The following is a 15,426-nucleotide window of genomic DNA, read 5'->3' as shown; positions in this document are numbered from 1 at the left end:
CTCACACAATGCTGACAACCGAGAATTGGTAACACGACTGTCTCGCGCGTTATGTCAGAATATTTTTTTCTTGGAGGTCAAGTGCATAAACTCTCAAAAACAATTTGCCTAATCCAAAGAAAATCTTTACTGACCAGAGGTCAAAAATACACAATAAGAAATTTATACAAATTATTCACGGTGATTTAAATTGGAAAATCACAAAAAAAAGGAATTATGAAAATTAATAAAAAAAAACTATGAGACAATAAAACCATGAACTAAACATAAACACATACACTAGAAAAAATATATCATACACTAGAAAATAGAAAATCTGAAAAATAAAAATATCAGGAAATCGAAGAATAAAAATATCTAAGTTAAAAAAAAAACATAAAATCATAAAAAATGAAATTAAAAAAATAAAAAAATCTGAAAATAAAAAAAAAGGAAAAAGAAATCAGACAAACGGAAACATATCAGTAAATAAAAAATCATTTCTCATTCATTCATCATTTTCTCATTTTATGGTGTTTCCGTTCTCTAATTTTTTTGATTTTCGATATTTTGTTTTTTTTAATTTTTTAATTATATTTACCGATTTTCTTGTATCGATTCTTTTCTTGATTCTCAAATATTAGTTTAAGGCTTTTAGATTCAAATAATAAATCAATAATATAGTCAGAAAACTCGCAAATCATAAAAAATAGGAAATAAAAAAATCAAAAAAGGTAGAAAAATCAAGAAAATTTGTAATTTTGGAAACCGAAGAAATTAAAAATTCAGATAAGAAACATCAGAGAAGGATACGAAAATACAATAAAAACGTTCGAAAAACCCAACCATTTTGTTATTCTCTGATAAAAAATTTAAAAAAATCTGAAAACTAGAAAATCGAAATATAAAATAAAATATTTGATAAAAACATGACAGATTTTAAAAACTCAGAAAAACCAATAACTTCATATCACAAATATAAAAATCCAAAGAAATCACATAAAGAAAAAAAACAGAATATCAAAAATAAAAATTTAAAAAGTAAAAAATGCAATCTAAACATTGGAAAATTGGAGCAGCAAAAAATCAAAGTACAGTAGAGCCCCAATTACCGGCGATAACGCGATATACGATTAAAGATGAGGTGTAAACACGAAATAAAGATATTTCAGCATGAAAACTTTGTTCTATCAATACAGAAAACATTAAACTATCCATCTGCAAGGTCAGGTGCAACAGTGGTCAGATGATATGAAAGCTTTGACCAAAACAAAAGAACAAGCGTCTACGTCTCACTGACAAATTTTGGGAAGCTCTATAGAATTACTATGGAACTTGCGTTGGTGGATAATCCGCTCGTGGATAATCGGGGTTCCACTGTATCAGAAAGTAAGAAAAAAAATAAAAAGTCAAGAAGTTTCCAATTGCAAAAAAAAACAGTCAACCAGAGAATTTATTATCCAGAACTCTTTAACCTTGCTGGAAAATGAAAGAATTACGAATACGAAATGGAAAATACTAAACGAGGTGTTTTATTGAATCCATATTATTTTTGTTATTTTTTCCATTTTTATTCAAAATGATCTAAGCTTATCAACTCCTCAACATTTTCGATTTAGGAGTTTCGCTATACATCAACAATTGTCTGAATCGGTTTGATTCAGATTATATCCATTCGTTATTCATTATGTCCTTTGAAAAATAGAAGAAATATTCTAAATAAATGATTTTCTGTTTCACCGATTCTCACATTTTCCATTGAGAAAGAAGAAATTATCAGACTTTTTTTATTTCAGGACTTTTTGATCTTTCGATTTTCTGATTCTCAGATCTGCAGCATTTTTTTCTATCTCATTTACTTGTTTTTTAATTTAGTAAATTTTTGTCTGATACCTCTGATACGTCTGATTTTTTTCCGACTTTTTTATACTTCGATTTCCAGATTTTATCTTTTTCTTCTGATTATCTCATTATCTCATTTTGTTGTCTTTTGATTCACCGGTGTTATTTTTTTTTTAATTTTAATCCAGAGTATAATTTATTTGGTTATTTCACTTTAAATCACTTATTTTTCAAATTTTTTTTTTATTAAATTATTCGATTTTTCGTTTTCTCGATTTTATTTGATTTTTGTAATTTTCAATTTTGTTGTCTTTCAATTCTCTATTTCCTAGTTTTATATTTTCTAATTTTCTGACTTTCTAATGTGTTGTTTTTTTTTATTGTTTGATTATTTTGCGTTAGTGTCATATAAAAAGAAATATAAGGAACCGTGACTTGTTCTAGTTCAGCAGCTCATTCTCTGTTTTTTCTCAATAGACGATCTAGCGTACTGGTTAACATCTGTACCTCGCACGCTCAAGGTCATGGGTTCAATTTTCACTTCCGACATTCTTTATTCGGAATAGAAGTAAAACCAGGGCCGAGTGACGAGCCAGTTAAAAGTTACTATATTACAGAAAAAAAATCAATTATTTCTCAAGTGAACAATAAAAATTATAATAATATTTGCACTTGCTTATTTTTCGATTGCTTGATTTTAATTTATTTTTCTAATTTTCTGACTATTTCATTGCCAATTATGTTGTCTTTTGTTTTTCTATTTTCTAATTCTTTATTTTCGTATGTCCTAGTTTCCTGACTTTCTGGTTTTTGATTCCCTAACGTTAGTATCATATAAGGGGAAAATGAGGAAATATGAACCATATACAAAACATTCTGAAATAATCCTTCACATTCGTGCTATTCATCTAACATGTGCAATTGCATTTTATTAATTTCCCCAATCCAATAATTTTACATATCACAAAATTGTGATAATGGCTACAGCTAATTAGGGTCTAGTCCGAACTCGGGATAAACAAAAAAACATTTTTGAGGCCTTCGTCTACTTTTATTCGTTTGAGGTGTCATTTGTTTTTTTTTTTGAAAAATCTAATAATTTTTTTTTATTTGGACTTAACCCTTTCGTCGCCCCGTCACCCAGATATGGGTGACACTTTCCTCTTTCAAATTTAATAGCATTTTCAAAAGGAATTTTACAGCATAGGCACCTAAATGTAACTACAGGATATGTAGAAAAATAATAAAATCATAATCATATTAATATAATGTTTATACTATACTTTTTATCAATTTATAGTACAGAGGGTTCATACTGGAGTTTTTCGCGAAACCCGTATAATATGACTTTGGCATGTGCTATTGTTGTCAATTCGTCTTCAAATAGAAATAAATTTCACTAGATCATGTAAAAGCTGTCTACGAACTATGTTTGGTCCTCTTTTAATAAATCATCCGCAATTTGAACCTCGCGAGAAACTCAAAAACAGCGCATTGGGCGACGAACGTGTTAAGAAATCGAAAAACAAATGGGCTTTTGAAAAGTAACAATGTTTTTCAAATAAACGTATTACCACAGAAAGAAATTTTAAAAAAATTGTATCTCAAGTAAAATAAAAAATGAAAACAGAAAAAAGGGAAATTTAAAAAAATTAATGAAAAACCCGGAAAATGAATGGAATAAAACAAAAAAACAGAAGAAAAACAAAAGAAAACTTGAAAAAACATCAAATTAAGAAAAAATCAGTTTCTTATAATCTGATTAGAAAATTTAATGTTTTCGTTAAAGAATCGGTAAATTGGTAAATTAAAAAAAATCTGAATAAACAAAAAAAATTAAAAATGTTAAAATTATAAAATCAAATAATCAGAAGATCAGACAATCTGAGAATCAATGAAAACGATATTGGATCAAAATAAGAGCTAATTTTGGAAATGAGTCGTCCAAACACGATAAAATTTCTTCGGTTTTTACACCTCAAATTTTTTTTGCGCCTCCTATGATTTTTTGGTAAGTTGTCTGAGCATTCATTAAAAATCACAATGGAAGCTCTGAACTGAATGATATGTATTTCAAAAACTTTAATTCTATTTTTTTTTCAAAGTTGCCCAATTGGAAATGGATTTGAAAAATGCAATTTTTTTTTCGTCTATCCTTTTTCTGGGATAGCCTGTTACAGCGACGGTTAGATGTGAGTAGATTAACTTATTCTGACAACAAATGCCTTCTGTCATCTTTTACATAAAACAAAGATTCTGTTCGTACATATAACCCATAATAACAAGAGAACGGATGATCAGATTCGTGCTATCTTTATTTCAAAGGTTCTGTTCGTACGTGTAACTCATCATACGAGAGTCGCTGTTTGAAACACCAAACACTGTGTTAAACTAGTTAAATCGCCAATTGCACAGTAAGAAGTACCGTAAATGTCAAATTATTACGATTGTGTTGTGCAGGTGCAAAGTCAAATTACGTTGATTCAACAAACAGAACCCACGCACTGTTTGTTTTACAGCCACTTATCAGAATAAAGACATTTCTTCACGAATACCCAATTCAAATGCGAATAATAATGGTTAATCTAACACTGAAAGTAATTTCTTCCCAGTAAGTTTATATTGGATTTATTCACCAACATTTTGAGATTACAAACAAATATACAAAATCAAAGGCAAATCCTCAAACGAAACGGATCGTTGTTACCTTCAGGAAATAGAGAACACAAATTACGTAAAGTTTATTTCGTTGGCAATTAGAAAACAGAAATAAATCATCATTGTTGCAAAAACTACTTCACGAACACAACACTTTGGTTCAGTTATACAAAATGGCATTGGAAAATTCGTTTATTATCGATCGCGGATGAACAAATCCCATTCCGGGACTATACTTTAAAAAAATTGTGGGACGAGATTCACTGGGTTTGAAGAATTTGAAAAATTTTAACTCATGAAAAATCACATGAAAGAAATAATGAAAGAATGAAAGCAAACACAGAATATACTGAAACACTGAAACACTAAACTTACTGAATATCCGAGTAATTTTTTAGTATCTCTCAGCAAAATTTGACGCGACTTTTAACTCGAAAGCAATGCTCAAGCAACCGTGACTTCGATGGACTTTCAAGCATATTTATAAATGTTTGTGATTTCACCAATATTTATAGATTTTTGTGAATTCAACAGGATGCTTTCGAAGCAGTTTTTGAGCTATGGAAAAGAGTTTTTGGGTCAATAAGGAACAAACATCACTGATAAACTTTTATCTTACGAAAGTTATTGTCATACCACTTCGTTCAACCAACAAGGAAGGATTACGGTCAAATGCTTGAACTCCAAACGTAACGCTCTCGTTTTCAATGTTTTTTTTTTGACATGCGACCCAGTAGAGATGCAAAAAAAACAGTTATGAAGAAAAATACAGAAGCACTCTCCAACAGACGGTATGAAAATCGACGCGGTGTCTCCACCGAACAAAATTGCTCCACTGTGTGCGATATCTATCTTCCATTTTTCCTTTGTATCGAGCTAAACAGCTGTGTCCTACTACAGCATTGAGAAAGACTGCTGTCTGCTAGCTGAACTGAGACTGTGGCTTGTATGTTGATGATAATTGTTTGAATTATGAAGGCTTTAAAATGTCTCAGTTCAGTCGCCTTTAGCCTTGAATAAGACCCATTTGGAAAACTAAACTCTCGGCCTTGAGAAAGACCATTTGGAAAATCTCACTACCGTACTGGTCGGTAGCTGGAAGACTGATGAATCGTGAATGCTGTGAAATCGTGGATAACTTGTTTAGGCTCAATAAATTATAAAGGGTGGAGCCTAAATTGCAATATTTTCTCTGTCTTTGTAATGATTTCTTGGCTTTTTGTTATTCGTACACATACAGAAAAATTTGAAATAGAAACACAAGATGGGCCAACCAGAAGAGCTTACCGGACCACATGCGGCTCGCGGGTAGATTAGAAGATTCCTCAGAAGAAGTAAACTTTCCTTCGATCTTAAAAACCGAGGATTTACAGTTGAAATCTGATTGCGGAACCCATTCCCGGTCCCTTGAACATTTGTCTGCTCAAAATATGAGAAACCTCGGAGTATGATCTGGAATCTGTATTAGAACTCGGGTTTTGGAATATGAATCGGAGATCCGAAGCGGTACTTACGTATTAGCGTCACCGGAGCCGAAATTCAATAGATATCAATTTTATTTTTTGCACTGGTACTCAGTTATCTTTTGTATTGTTGTTGCCTTGTCGTTTGCACGGTTCTACTATTGTTTAGTGCTACGAAAATGCGTATTTGGGATTTGCGGTATGCCACCGGTGCTTCACTCATATTTCAAAGTAAAAATTAACCGGGCAAACGTAATGCGCCAGGCAAATGTATGTCGACCAAATCGTCTCCTATGTTTCAAACTAACCGGGCAATCGGTGGAACACTGGTTTGCTTGCGAGAGACCGCCGCTTCCGACGGCGGGTCGGCGGTCGACTCGGCTTGGGGCTTGGGGCCGCCTCGGTTCCTTATGCTCGTTAGATGGAGACTTCGTCACCATTACATTCATCCTAGAATAAATTTCATTGCGAAAAAATAAATTCTTAATGGAAATTGCGCTTCGGTGACGTTTATATGTGAAAACTGCAAATCCCAAATACACAAACAACAAGGCAACAACAATACAAAAGAACCCGTGTGCTCTTGCGAACAATTAAATGGCTATCTATTGAATTTCGGCTCCGGTGACGCTAATACGTAAGAACCTCCGAAGCATTAAACGAAGAATCTAGACTAAACTCAATCCCGGATCTTGAAATTCCATTCGAATTCCATTCCTAAATTATACTACAAGTAGATTCTTGATTTCAGGTTCCCGATTGTGAACCCAGATGCAAGATTGCTTCCCAATATAGTTTCCAATGTCCGATTCAGATTTAGATACCTCTAAGGTCTAGAACCTAAATAAAAAATTGCAGATCATACGAATAAACACAATACGATCGTAGCTACAATCGAACCATGTTATGGATAGTGTTTTCCGGCAAATATTGTCGAACTAAAGGCAGCTATTTTCATAAATCATTGAACACAAATCGATGAAAAATGTCGTTGTCTATCGGAGACTTCATTCTATATAAATCGTATTCATGCATATTTTGAATGCAGGAAATCAAAAAAGTCATTGTATAAATATGATATAAAATTGGTGATAATTACCATTCAAAGATTACATCCAAATTCTATCGTACTGTTGTTGATTGTCGGGGAACTGATGTAGATAGGAAAAATCTCCCTAAAATATCCATTACGGAAACACACCTTCACGCATACACAAATCCGGAAGCTGCTTCTTTCATTTCGTGTGAAGATACACATATAAGCAATCACACACGCACTCCAATTTGCCAACAATTCTCTTCACACAAAACGGGGTCCCAATTAGTGTTTAGTATCTTTGACCAAACGTTACAACCATGTTACGGAAGACCCATACTCATTATTATCATCACTCCCAATCAATTTCATCGTTGATTTTCGCTTTTTGTTTGTTATTTCGTCTTGGTGAAAGAAAAGAGGCCAGGTGTGAGCCTTCTTGGGTCTCTTCAACCACCACAGCAACAAGTCGCGCGGGACGTCGATTGTTGGAAGATGAGGAGTTCAGCAACTGCACCACCACCAGGCCATTGATCTCGATGCTCCATCGGATGGGATCTGGATGGATGCTCTCTCGTCTCTTTCGTTGGCTTCCTTCCGCTGGTATAATCACCCCAAACCAACCGACCGAAAGAGGAAAGAAAGAACCATTGCTTCACATGATTTTCTTCGGCCCTTTTTCGCTTGCTCGCACCTCCTCCCACACTTCGCCGTCTTGCAGCAATCTCGCTCTACGAGACAGATTTATGATCTTTTACCGTCTCCTTTCGCGATGAGGGGGCGGCGGCGCCGGCCTAAATGGAACAATTCAAATAGGCGATTTTCCTTTTCATTCACTCTGAGTTTCACACCATCACTGATTCAATTAAAGGCAATCATATCTAATTTTCTCATCTCGATACACCGCTCTCGCTTTGCAAGACGATCACTTGTTAATCAGGAATCTTCACCCCTTTCTCACTGACCCTTAGTTGAGGTTTATATAACGACGATAACAATACATCGATAGCTGCCGAAGGCAGCCCAAGCGAAGGCCTGTAATCTTCAACACTGAACAATGGACAACCAAACAAACAGCTGTTTCTGCTTCACACACCGCACCGTACCAACCAGGCGGAGGATGTGTCAATTCCCCTTCTTTTTCAAGAGTCCGATATGCACCTGTCTCGATGCACCCAGCAACACCGTGTCCAACTGCAACCGAGTTCGTTCCCGAAACATCAACAACGACGGAGTGTCCAACCTGGACGATCGAACCGCGAGCGACACTATCGCGAGACGAAGTGTATTACCACCACTCAGGTTCGGGTACAACCCGTGATCACTGTGCCGTAACGTTATGAAACGCGTGAAGGCGGATGGGGTGCAGTTTTAGCAGCAGCGGCTTGGATGAAAACGACCCAGCCGGAACGGAACGGAACATATCGTTGGAGGCTTCCAAACGGTCACATACACACACACTTACAAACGTTCACGTTCACTTGTAGTTCAAGTGATCGTCGTCATCATCATCAATTAATCAACCAATCAGCATTGTACATCTCGAGAACCAATCACTACTAGACTAGTGCATCGTTTTTGCCCCCTTGGGAACTGTCAAACTTGGGGCTTCGAGGTTCTCCCGGACGTTATGACGATACAACGACTCAACACAACAGCAAAAAAAAAGGTACGGATCAGTCCACGCACACGCGCGATCGTTACGACGGTAGCGAAAAAAACGCACAGTGAAATAACACACTCGATCATATAACGAAAACACACACGGAGGAGCCTACAACGGTCTGGTGACTGGGACGCGGCGCGACGCGTTTTCAACACACACACCACGCGTATTGCTCAACTGACAACCAACAACCGTCTGACTCAGTGCGACCGGAGGTGTCTCGGCAGACTCCAGAGGGCCACCAGAGCCGCCGAGTGCCCACGGTCGCGTTCACGAATAGCGACGAGCGCAACCAGAAAGAGAACGAGTGGTGAGTGCCTCTAGAAACGGAGATAATCGTAGCCGCCGCATTCATTCAACTCGGTGGCAGTGGCGTCCGGTTGGGGAACTGTTTTTTTGCTCTGTTTTTATAAAGCGCAGCGTCGAGTTAGGGAACCTTCACGACCGGCATGCAAGGGGGAGTCACCTCGCTGGGTTTGTTTAGTCAATATGCAAGACTTCGCCACTGCATGAGTAGGTAGTACGAGAGAGAGTGTGGGATACCTTCGCTGGAACGAAGTCGCGGCAGAGCGGCTTCTGAGCAGAGAATGAGTGGTTGTCGTCAGTCGAGCAGAGATGCTAGTTAGATCTATTGAAACATTTGCAGATCTACGAATTTGTTTGGTTATCACGTTGAGTGCCACAGTTTTAAAGCGACTTCATGAAAATTTTGTAAACGTATTAGAGCCATCGTTTCTTAACGTAGTGGAAGGTATTTTTGTTCAAAAAGGAATGCCTATAAGCTTATATGCTTATATTAGTTACCATTATTATCATATATTGTATTGTCAGTCACCGGTTACTGACGTAGCAGTCAACGTGTTATATGAATCCGTAACCGAAATCAACGGAATATAGTGTAATCCCTACCAGGGTGACCACATTTAATTCTGTAAAATTTTCTGAAAAAATCTGTATATATGTATTTTCAGCGAAAAAAAATCTGTAGAGGATAGGGGGCACATTAGAACTCTTGATTTTCCTTGATTTTTAATATTTTTTGTAAACTTATAAAAAAAATCCTGAATTCTTTCTGGGTGTCATTTGGACATCAATGTATCATATGAGCGTGTTAGAGGTGTGCGTTGATGCGATTACGAATGGTTTGTTCGAATTTTTGAAAATTGCTTTTTTGTCCGAATGTACCCCATGTGTGGGGTACTTTCGAACAGTCCTGGGGGACTTTCGGACAACGAAAAAAAAATTAAAATTTTTTGTTTATCAACAATTACCTCCGTTTCCTCTTATTTCCAGCATATTCTGCATTTTTCTGTTTATCAGTATTTGTCTGAATGGAAACTGCTTGCTATACGAGTCAGTCAAAATTCGTGATTTTGCTTTCTTCCGTTTTCCAGTGGTGATTTTCCGCGGTGAAGTTTCTGGAAAAGATTCAACATTTTCCGGGGACGAAGTAAGCTGATACAACTATACCTGAAGGGTCGTGTATAGAAATAGCTTTTTCTAGAATAGTTGGGTAGCCAATCGTTCTGGGAATCTGAGAGCTTTTGCTTGAAAGGGCCCATAACTGAAACATCCAGCGGTTGTAAGCGATTTGTGACATAAGGTGGTAAAGATACATGAATTTTGCAATTTTCTCGGCAATATTTAATTGTTTCCAAAGGGATTGATTTTTGATTTTTTGAAATTGTTTCGTTTACGTTGCTTTTTGCTACCTTTTTTTAATGTTCCAGAACATTGAGAAACGGTTTTCCTGTTATGTAACCGTTAGTTGGGAAATTAGGGACCCAGTTGGACCACCTGTGAGCTAGAATCATGAAAACGTTCTATTCGAAACTAAAGGGTGTGTCACATCAAAATGCATCACGGAAAAAACGCTGTAGAAATTTAATTTTTAGGAATTATATCTTCAGCTTAGGCTTATAATCAGATAAGAGTGTATAGATCACGTTGGCCATGCTTCACTGTCAATTTTTCGTAAATTTGGAAAAGTGTCGTCGAACGAAAAAGAGCGTAGTGAATTAATCCTGTGCACTCATTTCGAGAATCCGGAATTGTCACATCGGGACATCGGTAAGATGCTGGGAATCGTCCAATTCACGGTCAGCAAAGTACTAAAACGATACTTCGAGAACCTAACCATCGACCGGAAGGTGAAGAACGGCAAAAATGGATGCTCCGTCAGTGAAAAGATCACAAGCGCGTAGTTAAGCAGTTTAGACGTGATCCGAGAAGTTCGGTCCGGGATGTCGCCAATAAGCTGAATTTGTCAAGTTCATTCGTCCAGCGGACCAAGCAGCGGGAGGGCCTGCGTACATACAAGGTTCAGAAGGCTCCTAACCGCGACGAAAGGCAAAACATGGTGGGGAAGACGCGAGCCCGGAAGCTGTACACCGAAATGCTGACGAAGCCGCATTACCTGGTAATGGACGACGAAACCTACGTCAAAGCGGACTTTCGTCAGCTGCCGGGCCTGTTGTTCTTCTCCGCAGAGGACAAATTCAGCGTTCCGGAGGAGATTCGCAAGCAGAAACTATCCAAGTTTGCCAAAAAGTACATGGTGTGGCAAGCGATCTGCTCTTGCGGAAAGCGGTGATGACCGGCACGGTAAACGGGCAGGTTTACCTTAAGGAGTGCCTACAGAAGCGCTTACTACCACTATTGAAGCAGCACGAGGACCCGACCATCTTCTGGCCGGATCTCGCTTCGTACCACTATTCAAAGGACGTGTTGGAGTGGTACGAAGCCAACGGGATCACCTTCGTGCCAAAGGAAATGAACCCGCCCAACGCGCCGGAGCTTCGCCCAATAGAGAAATATTGGGCGATTATGAAGCAGGCCCTCCGGAAGAACCCAAAAGTTGTCAAATCGGAGGCGGACTTCAAGAGAAAATGGATTTCTGTTCAAAAAAAACTACAACCTGACGTTGTACAGAACCTTATGGACGGGGTAAAGAGGAAGGTGCGAGCATACGGGCTTGGGCTCGATGTACGAATAAAAAGAAAATGCCAAAAGTTGTTTAATAGTTTTTATTTTACTGTCTAAAATTTTCAAAAGGATCGGTCTACTGGGCGAATTTCTACAGCGTTTTTTCCGTGATGCAATTTGATGTGACACACCCTTTAGTTCGAAGACTCTTTCCATCTCATCTTCGTTGATGCTGGTTCTATCGAATTTTTTTTTTGTAGTTTCGAACCATCATTAGGTCTGAGAATCAGACTAAATTGATGTTTGTTAGTGAACAACAATCAGACACAAATTTTATGAGGTATTAAACAGTGTCCGAATGTGCCCCACCGCCATCCGAAGACAAATCATAATTTTATCTAATAAATAGACCTTTATTTCCCCGTTGTATGTACGTTTTTTTCATTTGATATTAGTTACTAACTGAAGTGGTGTACTTAAATTTCTAAATCGATCACAAAGTAATTAGGGAAATACTTACAACTTTAAGCTCAAAAGAGTCGAAACGTGTATGAAAAAGGGCACTGTGTTGTTTTCGTAAGTAATAAACGACCAGGAGATGTCAAACCATATGATAGCTGTTGGTGAAAGGGCAGTTGCTGAACCGATTTCGACGCTTATTGTTGTTCTGATTATATTCAGAAAAAAAAAACGTATGCCGAGGAGTGAGGCATAGTGAGATCGTTAGAAATAAGGCATCGAAGCGCAGGAAATGCGAACGAACCATTAATTCTTTCTGACATCCAATTTTTGTTCACTAATTCTTCAAATGCTTGTTCTCTGAAACTGTGATTCCCTTCCGAGGAATTTTACTTTCAGGGCACGGAACTCGTTCTCCAGATCTTGTGTAACCACTTCGTAGAACCCTGGTAACTCTTCCTATACAACGTTGGTGCTTGTTGAATTGGGAAAGTTTCTGGGATTTAACTTTGCAGCATTCTTGTACTTCGGATCATTAAAATCAACTCTTTCTCATTTGATTGATCAGATCCATGGAGAAACCGCACACATATCCCTATTATAAAATTTACTGCCTTCGCCATTTATTTATCTGATAGTTTCATCTGCTGCCATTACAACATGAGTATTGCCGCTTTCAAATGATCTACAAATTCAGTAGCATTGGACATTGGAACAACTTAAGATATTTCATCCATTCATGTAGCATCGTGAAGTCAGGGTTTTCAGCCTGGAACAAACAATTCAATCTGGAAAAATTACTCATTCAAAATATTTGTTGCATAGGAAAAATCTGTTGAAAAAATAGTATTAAACCTCAAATTACTCTTTTATTTGAGGACTGTTACACAGACTCTTGCTAAACTTTGATTTGACTGACAGTTATTAAAGGTTTCGAGCTGTTCTATGCTGTTTGAACAAATTTAGGATTCAAGATTGTACTCATCGTATCGTTGCTTTGTCTATTTAACTGTTTAGCATAGTTGTTGTTATGAAAATTATTCAACAGATGCCGAGGAGTGAGGCATAGTAAGGATAATAGAATGCGAGCGAATTGTCTTTTTTCTTCTGGCCAGCATAAATTTCTTCAAGTTAATTTCGTCAACAATTTTGGAACCGAATTTGATTTGGAACCGACAAAATTGATTTTATCAACGTGCTATGAAACGTCATATCAGTGCTTCTTCCCGCAAAAACAATGGTTCGGTTTGATTATTCGGAATGGCAATAAAAGAGATATGTCTGTTGGCAACCATAAAACCATTTTCAGAGCGGATAAACGTCCGACGTGACCTCTTGAACGTCAATTCAGTGCTTTCAAAATAAGTGAAAATGTTGAATCCCGTGGTACCTTATTCTAGTGCGTTATGCGGCACGATGGTGAATTACAACTATATTATGAGACCAATCACTCATACAACGAACAGCATCATTCACTCATACGCTGACATTGAGAGAATGGACTTCGCTTCCGAATCCGCAATCCATTCAATTAATAATTGTGTAAAAAAAAGATTTATTCGATTGATTTTCGGAGAATAAAAAAATCATCAATGAAATTTCATCCACTTTGAAAATTGGACCAACATTATTTTGTTATAAAAAAATGCAGTCGTTTTTTTAGTTCCAATAAAAAATTCCACTATATTTTATTTCGGCTTGGTTTTTTTTTATTTTTAGAGGGAGTTTATACACATGTTGCAGGGTCTTCTTCTTCTTCTTAATTGGCACTCACGTTCCTAGAGGAACTTCGCCGTCTCAACGTAGTATTGTTTGCGTCATTTTTATCAGTACTTAGTTGAAATGTCGATGCCAAATAACACGCCTTGAATGCATTCTGGATGGCAAGCTCTAGAATACGCGTGAGAAAGGCAATCGAACCCGAACCCCGGCATGTAAATGTGAGGGGATTACGTACGAAGACCACGGAGCTCCGATTGATGCTCTCGACCTGTGACTACGACGCTCTAGTTCTCACTGAAACGTGGCTTCGTGCGGACATTTCAGATTGTGAGCTATCCTCTGAGTATCAGTTCTTTCGCTGCGACCGTAATCCAGTTACCAGCCAATTTTCCAGAGGAGGTGGTGTACTTATCGCGGTAAAATCCAACTACTCGTGTGCTGTAGTACCGCTTGAGGACTGTGACCATCTCGAGCAAGTGGCTGTGCGCATTAGTCTGCTGTACAGAACACTATACATCGCAGCTATCTATTTGCGCCCCCTCTCCAGTCCGGCTCTCTACACGTCTCATACCAACGCGCTACAGACGATCATGGATGGATGTTCGAGTAAAGATGTAATCTTGGCACTAGGCGACTACAACCTCCCGCTTTTAAGTTGGGTCTTCGATGAGGACATGAACGGCTATTTACCATCTAACGCATCTACGGAACAGGAACTGGCACTTACTGAACCGATGCTAAGTTTGGGATTAACTCAAGTGAATTCGCTTCCAAATTCGAACGGCAGACTTCTCGACTTGGCGTTCATAAGTGAACCGGACATCGCGAATCTTCTAGAGCCTGCGGTCCCGTTATTGGCAGCCGATGAACATCACAAGCCCTTTGTTTTAAACATGGACGCCCTCTACAGTCCGGCCAACTTCTCTGACTATGCGTCTCTTCCACCTGAATTGAATTTCAGGTTGTGTAACTTTGACTCGTTGAACAACATACTGTCCTCTATTGACTGGCTTCAACTGCTGGAAGGAGGCTCGGTCGAAGTTATAGCTGAACGTTTCTACGACAAATTGTATGAAGTTCTTTATGCGCAAATTCCCCTCAAACGACGTGTAGTGAAGCCAATTCCGACGCAACCTTGGTGGACCTCTGATTTACGCAACTTTCGGAACGTACTGCGGAAGGCACGCAAACGCTATTTGAGCACAAGATCAACAGAAGATAAAAATAGTCTCAGATTAACAGAAACAAATTACAACGCATTATTGAGGTCCAGGTACGGAGAATATATACAACGAACTCAAGCAAATCTTAAGCGAAACCCATCGGCATTTTGGAATTACGTGAAATCGCATCTCTCCTGGCTCTCCTGGCGATATCGCTAATCTGTTTGCGAGCTTCTTCCAGACAGTGTACAATTCAACTTCACCGCCTCTGCACGGTTCAAGCTTCGATCGCATACAGGAGCACAATCTGAATATGCCAACGTTCAATTTCTCTCCGGACGAAGTCTTGAAAGCCTTGCGTGATCTAGATGCATCAAAAGGGCCTGGAGTCGATGGCATTCCTCCATCTCTGCTGAAACACTGTGCTCACTCACTCGCTTTTCCCGTCTCTTGCATATTCAACCGCTCGTTGAGGGAAAGAATTTTTCCCACCGTTTGGAAAAAGGCCTCAAA

The 15,426-nt window shown here is 38.0% G+C and overlaps 1 protein-coding gene across 4 annotated transcripts in view; it reads right to left on the bottom strand.

The window, feature by feature from the left end:
- LOC129768078 (serine-rich adhesin for platelets) overlaps positions 1-15,426 on the bottom strand; it is a 214,438-nt gene that overhangs the window by 161,704 nt on the left and 37,308 nt on the right. Inside the window, exon 1 of one of the 4 annotated variants that reach the window (XM_055769775.1) lies at positions 7,042-8,855. The exons of the other annotated variants lie outside the window; for them this stretch is intronic. Within the exon in view, the coding sequence (XP_055625750.1) occupies positions 7,042-7,044 (3 nt within the window). The 5' untranslated portion in view covers positions 7,045-8,855. Of the gene's footprint in view, positions 1-7,041; positions 8,856-15,426 lie in introns of those variants that run through there. 4 annotated transcript variants of the gene reach the window in all.

The sequence above is a fragment of the Toxorhynchites rutilus genome, chromosome 1, assembly GCF_029784135.1.
Source record: "Toxorhynchites rutilus septentrionalis strain SRP chromosome 1, ASM2978413v1, whole genome shotgun sequence".
NCBI classification, from domain to species: domain Eukaryota; kingdom Metazoa; phylum Arthropoda; class Insecta; order Diptera; family Culicidae; genus Toxorhynchites; species Toxorhynchites rutilus.
Note: the sequence above shows the minus strand (reverse complement) of the source record. Positions and strands in the feature narration are given on the sequence as shown.